Source organism: Schistocerca gregaria, chromosome 4 (assembly GCF_023897955.1).
Source record: "Schistocerca gregaria isolate iqSchGreg1 chromosome 4, iqSchGreg1.2, whole genome shotgun sequence".
NCBI lineage: Eukaryota > Metazoa > Arthropoda > Insecta > Orthoptera > Acrididae > Schistocerca > Schistocerca gregaria.
In genome coordinates, this window is record NC_064923.1 from 677,020,159 (window position 1) to 677,035,004 (window position 14,846).

A 14,846-nucleotide genomic window follows, 5' to 3' on the forward strand; every position below is an offset into this window, starting at 1 on the left:
CATTAATGGAGAGCAACATATTCCTAAATTTACAGAAAGCGTTTCAGACAATGCCCCACTGTATATTATTTAGGTTCCTAGACATGTGAGTGGCTGGAATACTTTGAGCAATAGATCCCATGACGTTGTCCACGAAGACGAGTGTTCGTCGGATCACTGTTATTCTATGCGTACATAAATGATCTGACGAACAGAGCTAGCAGCAATCTGCTGCTGCTTGCCGGTGATGCTGTGGTGTACGGGCAGGTGTAGTCGTTGAGTGATTGTAGGAGTATACAAGATGACTTAGACAAGTTTTGTAGTTAGTGTGATGAATGACAGCTTGTTCTAGATGTTGATAGATGTAACTTAATGCGAATGAGCAGGAAAAACAATCTTGTAACATTTGAATACAGCATTAGTAGCGTGCAGCTTAACAGCGTCACACCGATTAACTATCCAGACGTAGCTTTCCAAAGTAATATGAAATGGAATCGGCACGTCAAGTTAGTAGTAAGGAAAGCGAATGCTCGATTTCATCTTAGTAGGAGATTTCTGTGAGCAGGCGCCCGTCTCACTCTTTAGTAAGCATTTCAGAGGCACGCTGCTAGATTTGTTACCGGAAGCTTCGATCAGCATGCAGATATTAGTGAGTTGTTTTGTGAACTCAAATGGGAATCCCTAAAGGGAAGGCGACGCTCTTTCCGCAAGATGATATTGCGGAAATGTAGCGAACCGGTATTTGAAGCCGACTACAGAAAGACTCTACTGCCGACGACGTACATTTCGCGTAAGGACCGTGAGGGTAAGATGCGAGGAATTAGGTCTCACTGTAACATCCACGAGATAAATTCTAACTACAGTGCGACGTGAGGAAATTATGCCTCTAACAGTTATAAAAATTATCTATTCCACATATGAAATAAAACAGTGAAAACGATGATAAATATAAATTATTTATTTAATATTTTATGATGTAATTGGACATATCGATGTGTATCATACAAAGAAATGATAATTGTAAAATCCTATTATGATCTGCGTTTGTCTTCTTTTGTTTTTAACTTTTGTTGGTTGGCTTTTGTAGGTTCAGGACGCAAGACGCTTATCAAACTGAGGTCTGTTAAGAAATTGTAATTATTTGTTAATTATTATTTGAGAATAGAGTTCATTATTATTACAAAATATAAGTGAATAATTATTTGTAACTTTAATTCCTCTCTCAATAAGCATTATCTGAGTTAATTATTTCTTTGCGCTGCACGGAGCGCAGTCATTGATGATAGAGATTTGTATCGCGTTTTTTGTCTGTGTTTTCCTTAGAAAAAAATCCAAATGTTTGCTTGATGAAGTCTAAATAGTGCACAATACGAAAGTAAAGTTTAATAAGCATTTCAAATACTTACCCTATCTGCTCTAACAATAGAAAGTCACTATCAATTGTCTGACGCCATCTTAACAATTATCTCAGCGGCAAATTCAAATTACTCTGCAGACATAAATGCCGAAGGTAATACAAATGTGTAAAAATAAATGTGCACCAGTAAGTCCCGAACTTATTTTAATGAAAACAATTAGAATCAGATTGGTGCTTTAAAAACAGTGTTCATAGCCCGATCCATATAACAAACTTTTCTAGCTGATGTATGGAGCCGAAAGTAATTAATCACGAGTTGCGAAGAATATTGTTTCAGGTAATATACGTCAGTGTTGTGCACGGCTGATATTCGGTGGTTTTAATGAACATTTTGCTGACGACATTTTTTGATGACTGTTTCTATCATAATCCGTAGTTGTATAGAATCTGTTGTATGAACTGTGATTTAGTGACACTTACACAACTACAGGCAACACTAACACGAAGTTAACGTGGAGTTCTTTAGCAACTTCACCAAATCTTTAGCCGGGAGAAAAATTATTTAGTAATTACTCAATGTAATAAAATAAGATTATCATTTTCATTTACAAATTAATAAAATACCAAGCCATTGAACAACACAGCGAACGCCACATCACACAGAGGCCTTTAGACTTATTTTCCCCTTTTCGCTCCTTTTGCGAGTGGGAAACTAAAGGAAACGACTAGTAATGACAGAATGTACCCTCCGCCATGCACCGAGCACCGTGTTTTGCGGAGTATGAACGTAGATGTAAATGTGCGAACTTGCATTGTCGTTGACAGTCAGTTTCCTGCGTCGTTCGGCAGACATGGAGCAGGGCTCGCCGGCACGCCTGCGGACGGAGCTGTGGCTGCAGCAGTGGCTGCTGAGGCTGGCGGGCCAGTGGACTCCGCGGGGCAGGCTGGGGGCGGGGCTGTACGCCGCCTACGCCGGCGCCGTCGTCGCCTCCCTGCTGTTCCTGGTGGCCAGCCAGCTGTCCGCCATGCTGCACTTCTGGGGCCACATCCTCAGCACCACCAACAACGCATGCGTCACCTCCAGCTACTCGATGGCCATCTTCAAGTTTTTCGCCTTCCGCGCGATGCGGCCCTCTGCCGAACGCCTCATTCACGACCTCGACAGATGCCTGCAAGTAAATTTCTCCGCACTTCTTGTCTGTGAAACTTTAGTGTGGATTTTAAAGGTTTCTGACATTCCTGTTTTCTACACGACTGGCCATTAAAATTGCTACACCATGAAGATGACGTGCTACAGTCGCGAAATTTGACCTACAGGAAGAAGATGCTGTGATATGCAAATGATTAGCTTTTCAGAGCATTCACACGAGGTAGCGGCACTTACAACTTGCTGACATGAGGAAAGTTTCCAACTGATTTCTCATGCACAAACAGCAATTGACCCGCTTTGCCTGGTGAAACGTTGTTCTGATGCCTCGTGTAAGGAGGGGGAATAATGCGTACGGTGACGTTTCCAACTTAGATAAAGGACGGATTGTAGCCCATCGCGATTGTGGTTTATCCCGACATTTATGCTCGCATTGGTCGTGATCCAATGACTGTTAGCGGAATATGGAATCGGTGGGTTCGGGAGGCTAATACGGAACGCCGTGCTGGATATCAACGGCCTCGTATCACTAGCAGTCGAGATGACAGGCATCTTACCCGCATGGCTATAACGGATCGTGCAGCCACGTCTCGATCCGTAAGTCAACAGGTGGGGACGTTTGCAAGACAACAACTATCTGCACGAGCAGTTCGACGACATTTGCAGCAGCATGGACTATCATCTCGGAGACCGTGGCTGCTGTTACCCTTGACGCTGCATCACAGACAGGAGCGCCTGCGATGGAGTACTCAATGACGAACCTGGGTGCACGAATGGCAAAACGTAATTTTTTCGGATGAATCCAGGTTCTGTTCACAGCATCATGATGGTCGCATTCGTGTTTGGCGACATCGCGGTGAACGCACTTTGGAAGCGTTCGTACGTCATCGCCATACTGGCGTATCAACCGCCGTGATGGTATGGTGTGCCATTGGTTACACGTCTCGGTCACCTCTTGTTCACATTGACGAAACTTTGAACAGTGGACGTTACATTTCAGATGTGTTACGACCCGTGGCGCTACCCTTCATTCGATCCCTGCGAAACCAAACATTACAGCAGGATAATGCACTACCGGCCAGCACTTACTCCAGATCTGTCACCAGCTGAAAACGTCTGGTCAATGCTGGCCGAGCAACTGTCTCCTGACAATGCGACAGTCATTACTCTTGATGAACTGTGGTATCGTGTTGAAGCTGCATGGGCAGCTGTACCTGTACATGCCATCCAAATTCTGTTTGACTCAATGCCCAGGCGTATCAAGGCCGATATTACAGCCAGAGGTAGTTGTTCTGGGTACTGATTTCTCAGGATCTATGCACCCAAACTGCGTGAAAATGTAATCAAATGCCAGTTCTAGTATAATATATTTGTCCAATGCATTTCCTCTTGGTGTAGCAATTTTAATGGTCATTAATGTACTTTGGACTTCATTCTCGAATTACATCTACATTTCTGGCGAATGTCATAGTCGTTTGTCAATAAGTAATACGTTCATCCTGTAATTGCAGCGGAGGTTTAAAGCAAAAATAATAGTGTGAGAACAGTCGTCAGATGAAATCAATGTTTTACTGCTTAACCATCGCAGGACGATACACAACTTTAAAGTCGTCAATGGCCTGTCTGCTATCACATGGTTTCATTTTTGCGCTGTTGCATTCTGCCGTTAAAGATGCATCGATTACGCATGCAGTCAACCTAATGAAAAATCAGTAAATAACTTGCAAGAGCAAACAAATAAATGAAAAATCAGTAAAAAAAGGACATAAGAAAGGACTGATCCCTGAGGTTAATGAAGCAGCTTAATCACAGGATTAAGAACATAAGTTACTTTGAATTGTGGCCTTACACTGGATAACATTTACAGGGTCGTCCATTGAAAGTGACCGGGCCACATATCTCACGAAATAAGCATCAAACGAAAAAAGTGCAAAGAACCAAACTCGTCTAGCTTGACTGAGGAAACCAAATGGCGCTACGGCTGGCCCGCTGAATGGCGCTGCCATACGTCAAACGGATATCAACTGCGTTTTTTTAAATAGGAACCCCAATTTTTATTACATATTAGTACATAAAGAAATATGAATGTTTTAGTTAGACCACTTTTTTCGCTTTTTGATAGATGGCGCTGTAATCGCTGTAATAATCACAAACGTCACATTCCGCCACTTCGCACGGTATTTGCTTCGTGGTACAATACCCGCGTTAAAATGGACCGTTTACCATTTGCGGAAAAGGTCGATATGGTATTGATGTATGGCTACTGTAACCAAAATGCCCAACGGGCATGTGCTATGTATGCTGCTCGGTATCCTGGATGACATAATCCAAGTGTCAGGGCCGTTTGTCGGATAGTTACGTTATTTGAGGAAACAGGAAGTGTCCAGTCACATGTGAAACGTCAACCACGACCTGCAACAAATGATGATGCCCAAGTAGGTGTTTTAGCTGCTGTCGCGGTTAATCCGCGCATCAGTAGAAGACCAATTGCGCGAGGAACCGGAATCTCAGAAACGTCGGTGTTGACAATGCTACATAAACATCGATTGCACCCGTACCATATTCCTACGTACCAGGAATTGCATGGCGACCACTCTGAACGTCGTGTATAGTTCTGCCACTTGGCACAAGAGAAATTACGGGACGATTACAGATTTTTTGCACGCCTTGAAGTTAGCAACGAAGCATCATTCACCAACAGCGGTAACGTAAACCGGCATAATATTCACTGTTGAGCAACAGAAAATCCACGATGGCTGTGACAAGTGGAACATCGCCAACCTTGGCGGGTTAATGTATGGTGCGGCATTATGGGAGGAAGGATAATTGGCCCCCATTTTATCGATGGCAATCTAAATGGTGCAATGTATGCTGATTTCCTACGTAATGTGCTACCGATGTTACAACAAGATGTTTCACTGCATGACAGAATGGCGACGTACTTCCAACATGATGGATATCCGGCACATAGCTCGCGTGCGGTTGAAGTGGCATTGAATAGCACATTTCATGACAGGTGGATTGGTCGCCGATGCACCATGCCATGGCCCGCACGTTTACCGGATCTGACGTCCCCGGATTTCTTTCTGTGGGGAAAGTTGAAGAATATTTGCTATCGTGATCCACCGGCAACGCCTGACAACATGCGTCAGCGTATTGTTAATGCATGTGGGAACATTACGGAAGGCGAACTACTCGCTGTTGAGAGGAATGTCGTTACACGTATTGCCAAATGCATTGAGGTTGACTGACATCATTTTGAGCATATATTACATTAATGTGGTATTTACAGGTAATCACGCTGTAACAGCATGCGTTTTCAGAAAGTCAACTTCACAAATGTACATATATCACATTGGAAGAACCGAAATAAAAGGTTCAAACGTACCTACGTTCTGTATTTTAATTTAAAAAGCCTACCCATTACCAGCTGTTCGTCTAAAATTGTGAGCCATATGTTTGTGACTATTACAGCGCCTCTATCACAATTCGAAGAAGTGGTCCAACTAAAACATTCATATTTCCTTACGTACTACACGAATATATAATTAAAATGGGTGTTCCTACTTAAAAAAAACGCAGTTGATATCAGTTTGACTTATAGCAGCGCCATGTAGAGGGCTAATCATAGCACCATCTGGTTTCCCCCTTCAAGCTAGACAAGTTTCGTTCTTTGTAATTTTTTTCCTTTGACGCTTATTTCGTGAAATATTTGGCCCGGTCACGATCAATGGACTGACCTGTATACACGATGAAACAAATAAGATATGAAATGACTGGGGGACCAGAGCTTTCGAAGGTTGATCTATGCTAAAGGCAGTATGCAATGCACCAAAACTAAATTCAACAAAATTCCTAATGTTCAACAACTTCATTCGAGTCTGTATGCATTGACCAATTCACCTTAGCAAACTTCAGTACTGAGAGCTACCCTAGCACTCACTGTTCAAATATTCAACACCTGTGGGTCGTTGGCAGTTCAATCTTGGCACGAACCTTACAAAAAAAATAGGAACATGAAAAGTATGTCTATTGCATGCATGTCCCCTCACGTTGATTGATATGGACCTGTATTGACTGACAATTTATATATACATATACATCACAAAAATCAAAACGACAAGCACTATTCAGATATGTACTTCTTCATGCAGCTTACCTCTTCACCACAAAGTTATTTGCACAATGTTTAACACAAAAACTGAGTCATAAAGTTTCTTGTGAAACGAACATAAACACAGTATAATAATGGTACAAATATTTCACGCCGAAGCTTAAAATGTGGCTACACTGAGTCACAGCGTCAGAGATTGCGCCCAATATTATTATTCCGCCGCCTCCACTGGCCCAGTTGTAGTTCAGAGGATGTCGAGAGCAGTCGTTCTGTTGGGCGAGAGAGTAGACGATCTGTGTGTTGATTGGAATGTTGTACTGATCGGTTGGTGTAATGTATAGATGGAAGAAGATGCAGTTGTCAGAATATATTTGAGAAAAGAGATGGGCTTTTGATTTATGATGCTGGTGTAATGGAATATTTTCGTCAATATATAATGGGGTAACCAAGCATTAGAGTTTTCTTTAATAACAATCCCTGTTACTCACAGGTACAGTCAACAAAGTATCTGGCTCGTGTTCATTTATTAGACTCGTTATTCTGGTTTCTACGTGCAATTATAGTATTTCCGGTTTTCCAATTAGTTCATTGCTTCGGACCGTCCCTTGGAATTCTTTCGATAATAAAAATAGTAGACAGTAGTATTGTTGTAATGATTTGTAGTTTAGTAATTGTAGTCGATATTGCATGTGTAGATTTTATAATTGAACATTTGTAGTTGTCTTGTCACTCTTCTAATGGTATTTATGTAGAATTTAATTTTTCATGTGTCATATACGGGTTTGACAATTTTGTGCAATTGTGAAGGTTTTAATTGTTCGTTAATAGTGTTTGTCGGGAACCATTTGGTGTGAATGGTATTGTTGGTGATAAAGTGTTATATTGCATGTAATTTTCGTATAGTGACGAGTTTTGTATGTTGTGTAAATGATTACGCGATCGATGAAAAAGGCAAGAATGATGGGTAGTCAGAATAACGAAATTGTTAACATGGCGAACTCACCAACACAGGAGAACAATATTGTGATAATGAAGTAGAAAATACTTTAAGAAGGGGGGATAATAGTCCGGAACCAGTTAAAATGTTTTCACAATCGGAAAATTTTCAGAATACGAGATTAACTATAGAAGATTCTGGAATAGTATCTCAACACAGATAGCTTTACGGCTGTGACGAAGGAAGTTAGTTTTACGGGAAATGTTAGGGATGAAAAGAATTTCGAACCAGTTAATATGGAGCAGTTGATGAGTGCAATATTAAACTTGGGATCACAAGTAGGAACAATTGAAACTGATATGGGAACAATGGAAACACGGCTGTTGAATATGGGATCACAGATGGGAACAATTGAAACACAGTTAAGATCTGAATTTAAAACAGAGATGGGAACAATGGCAACACGGTTAGACTCACGAATAGGGACATGTTTTGAAAACATGAAAGATGAATTAAAGAAAGAAATTAGAGAAGAAGTACAACCGATTTTGAAAGGTCACAATAATAGTTTAACTTCAGCAGAAAATAGACAAAAGGAATATGATAGAGAACAGGAAGAAAGAGATCGCGCGGGAGAACAAAAATTTTCAGACTTAAATTTACAACGTGCATGTGGACTTAATTAAAAAGAAAAGACTAATATTAATGAATAAATGCAATAGTTTTACTAGCTGTGTGACCGGTTACGAAGTCTCGTAACCAGTTGGCCCTGACTAGTATTAGCACGCAATCTGACTGCATATAATAAAAATAAAGAATGACAATGAATTTACATTAACACAATTGATTAATTAAGTCCCCTGCAACTATAAAAGCTACGAAACAGCAAAGCACAAGTGTAACTGTTCTGTATGTGGTAGTTGGACTCAATGTACATGTATCTGGCTCAGTTCTTTCTCAATATGCCAAAATATTTTAAACACCATTCACAATGAACTAATTGAAAAACCAGAAACACTATAATTGCCCATAGAAACCAGAATTACAAAGCTAATAAATGAACACGAGCCAGATGCTTTGTTGACTGTACCTGTGAGCAAGAGGGATTGTTATTAAAGAAAACTTTAATACGTTTTCACCTCATTATATATTGACAAAAATATTCCATTACACCAGCATCAAAAATCAAAAGCCCACCTCCTTTCTCAAATATATTCTGACAATTGCATCTTCTTCCATCCATACATTACACCAACCGAACAGTACAACACTTCTGTCAACACTCAGGTCATCTACTCTCTCGCCCAACAGAAAAACGACTGCTCTCGACATCCTCTGAACTACTACTGGGCCAGTGGAGGCGGCGGAATAATAATCTTTGGCGCAATCTCTGACGCTGTGACTCAGTGTAGTCACCTTTCAAGCTACTCTATTGTGTTACTACGGAGAATTCTGTTTTGGCACACAACTACTAACAGTAAAATTAGTCTGTTTAGCTTTAACATTAATATTTTACAGCCGATTTCAAGAAGTATCAAATGTATATGTTAAGTGAGTGTTGCTTTTGTTACTGAAGTCATCAAGAGTTTTACGCATAAATGTTAATAGCTTGTTTAATATTTGATTTAAAAACATTGGGATATTGAATTCGGAGAATCCATGGGATTTCAACGCTGTCATCAGATTTGCTGCAGCTTCTATGGAAGCTATTTTCATGTTTTTGGTGAATATTTGAAACAATAGTTTTATCACAGGATCCCGCCATACTGCCTAGCGTCCATAGGCATCCGATGAAACAGTTTACCCTTGCCGGAGCGAGAATTCCAGGCTGCTTCCTTCCAGTGGCTCGCTGGTCGTCAACCAACCTCCTCGCGCTCGTTGTAGCGACTTCGAGAACTTCCCAGCACTTACGTGCCTGCTTGTCCTAGATACCTTCCCATTCTTTTATGAATTTGTACATAACTGACGTACAGCTCCTAATGCTACTTCCCTCCTACACAGCAGTCCCTCAAGGCTACAGGGATAAGCGTGGGGTTAAGTGGGAGGGTGCTTTGTCAGCAGTAGCAGTTAAGGACTTTCCTGTGTACTGCTCCACTTTGAGAGCAGAATGCCACTCTTCTTCAGTTTCAACACGTTACTGATTATCGGAATAACTCTGTCACCATTGTTCAACATTGGTTTTTATTATGTTTCATTGAAGTGCAATAGACGACTGTAAGAAACGTTTTCTAAACTTCAGACAAGCTGATGGTGGCTGATGTTCATGAGGGAACTGCCCTGAGACAAGTTTTTGCGTCTCTGTATTAGAAGTCACTGTCCGCATGCTTAGCTGGGTGGTAACATGCTTTGCCCGCCCTGCACTGGACCCGGGTTCGATTCCTGGCCGGGTTGGAGATTTTCTCCACTCGTGGACTCTGTGTTGTTTTGTCCTCATCATCATTTCATCCTCTTAATCGGCTGCAAGTCGCCCGGTGTCGCGCCTACCGAAATAAGACTTGCATTTGGCGGCAGAACCTGAATGGGACCTCTCAGCCAACAATGCCATCCAATCATTTCATTTTAGCGGGCACTTCACGTATGCTTTCAACACGGCTGTGCTTGCTGGTGAATACTGTTTTTATTTAAGTGTTGGGTTCCAAGTAGCCCCTGTGATTAACCTGCGGCTATAATTCAGGGCAATATCGACCTTTTTTGGATAAAAAGATTTGTATCACTCGGAACTAGCATATTCAGCAGCAATGTAGCAGATTGACTAGTTATCTATTATCTGAGAATAGGAACCTCATCCAGATACAGACTCCTTCCGTTGCAGACAGTTACGATATGGAAACTTTGCTTTTATGTTGATAAAATCCGTTTTGAAGATTCGAAAGCGCTCTAAGGTAATACTGAGGTAAGCTGGGGCATTTATGTTTTCCAACTCTATTGCATGTTCCGTTATAATAGCGAAAGAGTATTAGAATTTGAGATTAGGGATGAGGAGCCCATTTTGGGAAATGTACGTGGCATGATGGAGACTGACACTTGTCATTCCTCTTACGACGACGGGAAAAAATCGCAGCACCAGGAAGGAGTTGTGCGTCATAAACGTAACTTGGTAGGGGTTTTTATACACTACTGGACATTAAAATTGCTATACCAAGAAGAAATGCAGATGATAAACAGGTATTCATTGGACAAATATATTACACTAGAAGTGACATGTGATTACATTTTCACGCAATGTGGGTGCATATATCCTGAGAAATTAGTACCCAGAACAACCACCGCTGGCCGTAATAACGGCCTTGATACGCCTGGGAATTGAGTCAAACAGAGCTTTGATGGCGTGTACAGTTATAGCTGCCCATGCAGCTTCAACACGATAACACAATTCATCAAGAGTAGTGACTGGCGTATTGTGACGAGCCAGTTGCTCGGCCACCATTGACCGGACGTTTTTAATTGGTGAGCGATCTGGAGACTGTGCTGGCCAGGTCAGCAGTCGAACATTTTCTGTGTCCAGAAAGGCCCGTACAGGAAAGGCAACATGCGGTCTTGCATTATCCTGCTGAAATGTAGGGTTTCGCAGGGATAGAATGAAGGGTAGAGCCACGGGTCGTAACACATCTGAAATGTGATGTCCACTATTCAAAGTGCCGTCAATGCGAACGAGAGGTGACCGAGACGTGTAACCAAAGGCATCCCATACCATAACGCCGGGTGATACGCCAGTATGGCGATGACGAATACACGGTTCCAATGTGCGTTCACAGTGATGTCGCAAAACACGGGTGCGACCATCATGATGCTGTAAACAGAACCTGGATTCATCTGAAAAAACGACGTTTTGCCATTCGTGCACCCAGGTTCGTCATTGAGTACCCCATCGCAGGCGCTCCTGTCTGTGATGCAGCGTCAAGGGTAACCGCAGCCATGGTCTCCGAGTTGACAGTCCATGCTGCTGCAAACGTCTTCAAAGTGTTCGTGCATATGGTTGTTGTCTTGCAATCGTTCCCATCTGTTGACTCAGGGATCGAGACGCGGCTGCACGATCCGTTACAGCCATGCGGATAAGATGCGTGTCATCTCGACTGCTAGTGATACGAGGCCGTTGGGATTCAGCACTGCGTTTCGTATTACCCTCCTGAACCCACCGATTCCATATTCTGACAACAGTCATTGGATCTCGACTAACGCGAGCAGCAATGTAGCGATACAATAAACCGCAATCGTGATAGGCTACAATCCGACCTTTATCAAAGTCGGAAACGTCATGGTACGCATTTCTGCTCCTGACACGAGGCATCACAACAACGTTTTAGCAGGCAACGCCGGTCAACTGCTGTTTGTGTATGAGAAATCGGTTGGAAACTTTCCTCATGTCAGTACGTTGTAGGTGTCGCCACCGGCGCCAACCTTGTGTGAATGCTCTGACAAGCTAATCTTGTGCATATAACAGCATCTTCTTCCTGTTGGTTAAATTTCGCGTCTGTAGCACGTCATCTTCATGGTGTAGCAATTTTAATGGCCAGTAGTGTACATCTATTAGATATTTATTGAAATTTTGCGCATACGAGTGGCGTTAGTGACGCCGCTATGAAGATACATATCATGTTTGCTATAAACACACGCTCGTGAGCGTTAGTTACCTTTGAGATTGCTCGTGGTGAGTTGGATGTTAGCCAAGAATGTCTTTCAGGTGACATAGACGTCATTATCACCACCTCACTAAGTCTGAACAAGGTTGTTTTGCGATGCTACAGAAAGTGGGAATGTTATGTAGAGTCACATGATGGCAACTTAGATTCACTTTTTCTAACTGCATGTCGCCACTAGTACCTGCATTGCACAGTAGCCAGACGACAGTTCATACCCTGTCACTAAGTTAGTTATTCTCTCTTCCAAGAGTGATAGTCCACCAAAGCATCAATAGATCATTCTATGGGAACAGTAGCAGGAAGATACATGCAGAACTGAAATGTGAGAGCAAGTCGTGGCTTTGAAAGGTGTCTGACTGCAAAAGTCTATTGCATGCAGTTCCCTTCACGCTAGTTGATGCGGACCTGTATTTACTGGCAATAACAACACATATGCAAGAGTTCGTATGATGTGTTAAATGTCGGCGAGTTATACAGTCGTTGTAGGTGTGTCGGACAATCCACACTGATATAAAAACAAATCGAGCAATCTCACTCACGGTCTGGTCGTGAGCACATGTCAACACTATGTCTGCTTTCTTCCATTCTGGCATGTCCGCACGTGATCGCATTTTACTGCAGCCAAGTTTGAACTCGTAGGTGCTTCTGGAATGCTGATGTTCAGTTTAGTTCCTATTTCAGATACCTATGCAGGGGCACCACGTGCAGGAATCAGCTTCACCCAAACAGATACGTCTAAATAAACGGTTCTTTTTAGAGCCTGTTCTGACAGTTATTTCAGTAAATACTGAAGGCATGTCACAACCTAAGCAACAGCTGCTTCAAGAACTGTGCCGTGAACAGATGTATGATGTACTGTGCATACGAGAAACTCACAGAGATACCCAGCAAAGGTGACCGAAAATGCCTGGTTTGCAGCTAGCTGCAGAAATACCTCATACTAAATATGGAAGTGTTATTTTCGTCAAGCCAGAAATCCAAGTCTTGAGTGCCTATTGTACACATGACAATACCATCGAGATCATCACCTTGGAACTCAGCAACTGTGTGATCACTTCAGTGTACAAGCCTACTTCCGCAAAATTCTCCTCTATTCCTCCTAAAAACTTTGATTCGCCGAAGATATCTGTGGTAATAGGCGATTCTAATAGCCACAGCCATGCCTGGGGATACACTCGAGAAAATTAAAATGGTGAAGCCATTATATCTTGGGCTGAAACTAGCTCCCTCTCCCTCATTTATGATAGCAAACTATCACCATCCTTTGACAGTGGAAGGTGGCAACGAGGCTACAACCCTGACCTCTTATTTGTGAATGAAAATGCATCGCAACAGTACCACAAATCAGTGTGTCATCCCACACCTAATACACAACATCGACCAATAATGTGCCGAATTCTTCCCATCATAATACCCCGAGAAATTGGTTTTAGACGAATTTGAAGAAGGCAGATTGGCGGAAACTTTCTAAAATGCTGGACAATAAAGTTCATACAATTAAGCCTGTGGCTGAAGAGTATGAACACCTTGTTGAGCTTGTTAAATTCTGCTCGCGAGCATGTATCCCAGGAGGCTGCAAGACAAACTACCAGCAGGGCATAGCTTCAGAACAGCTACATTGCTCGAGGAGTATTATACCCAATACAATGAAAACCCATTCAGTGAGGAAACCTCCCAAATAGCTAGATCTGGCCTCTCCTCAATCTCCGAGGCAAAGAGAACACAGTGAGAGAAACCGATGGAAGACTGTGATATAAGTACTCACGAGGCCTGGAGGCTTCTAAAACGCTTGAATATTGACTCTTCACAGGCGAATATGCATGCGAATGTCCAAGCTGACCAAATTGCGCATCAGCTCATACAAAATGGGAAACCACCTTATTCAACCAGGCCTGGTAAGAAGACACGTGAGAGACGACATCACCAGGAAACCAATACTCTGCTTCAACCATTTACCCAGACTGAGGTGGATTTCGCTCTGAGTAAGTGAAAAAATGGGAAAGCTGCAGGCATTGATGATATAAGAGTTGAGGAGATAAAGAACTTCGGGCCGATCAAGAAAGCATGGCTGTGAGACCTAATGAACAACTGTGTCCAATCCTGCAACATTCCTAAACTCTGGAGGAAAGCCAAAGTTATAGCTATCCGCAAGCCAGGCAAGGACCAAAATGAGCTTAAAAGCTACCGCCCTATATCTCTCCTACGTCATCTGTATAAACTTCTCCTATACCGACTAACGGATAAACTAGAGACAATATACATTCCAGAGCAGGCTGGATTCAGACAGGGAAAGAGCTGCACATGTGTTGAAACTAACATAGCACATCGAAGATGGTTTTGAAAGGAAAGAGATCACAGGGGCTGTATTTATAGATCTAACAGTAGCTTATGACACAGTTAATCATAGAAGACTTCTTATGAAGCTGAACAATGCCACTAGAGACTACCAGATAGCTTGTTTCATGAGGAAACTCCTTGAAAATAGAAGATTTTTTTGTTGAATTCCAGGACAAGAGAAGCAGATGGAGATCACAGAAAAACAGATTACCACAGGGAAGTGTGCTTACTCCAGCTTTGTTTAACATCTACCTGAAGGAATACAGAGCTTCATCTATGCAAATGAATGTTCATCACCACCCAACCCCACTACTTTGAAACTGTTGAAGAGAATC

General features: G+C 42.2%; 1 protein-coding gene across 1 annotated transcript in view; it reads left to right on the forward strand.

Moving 5' to 3' along the window:
* The first annotated feature begins 2,187 nt into the window (after positions 1–2,187).
* LOC126267866 (odorant receptor Or2-like) overlaps positions 2,188–14,846 on the forward strand; it is a 64,435-nt gene continuing 51,776 nt past the window's right edge. Inside the window, exon 1 of the mRNA XM_049973175.1 lies at positions 2,188–2,511. Coding sequence (XP_049829132.1) covers positions 2,188–2,511 — 324 coding nt within the window. The remainder of the gene's footprint in view (positions 2,512–14,846) is intronic.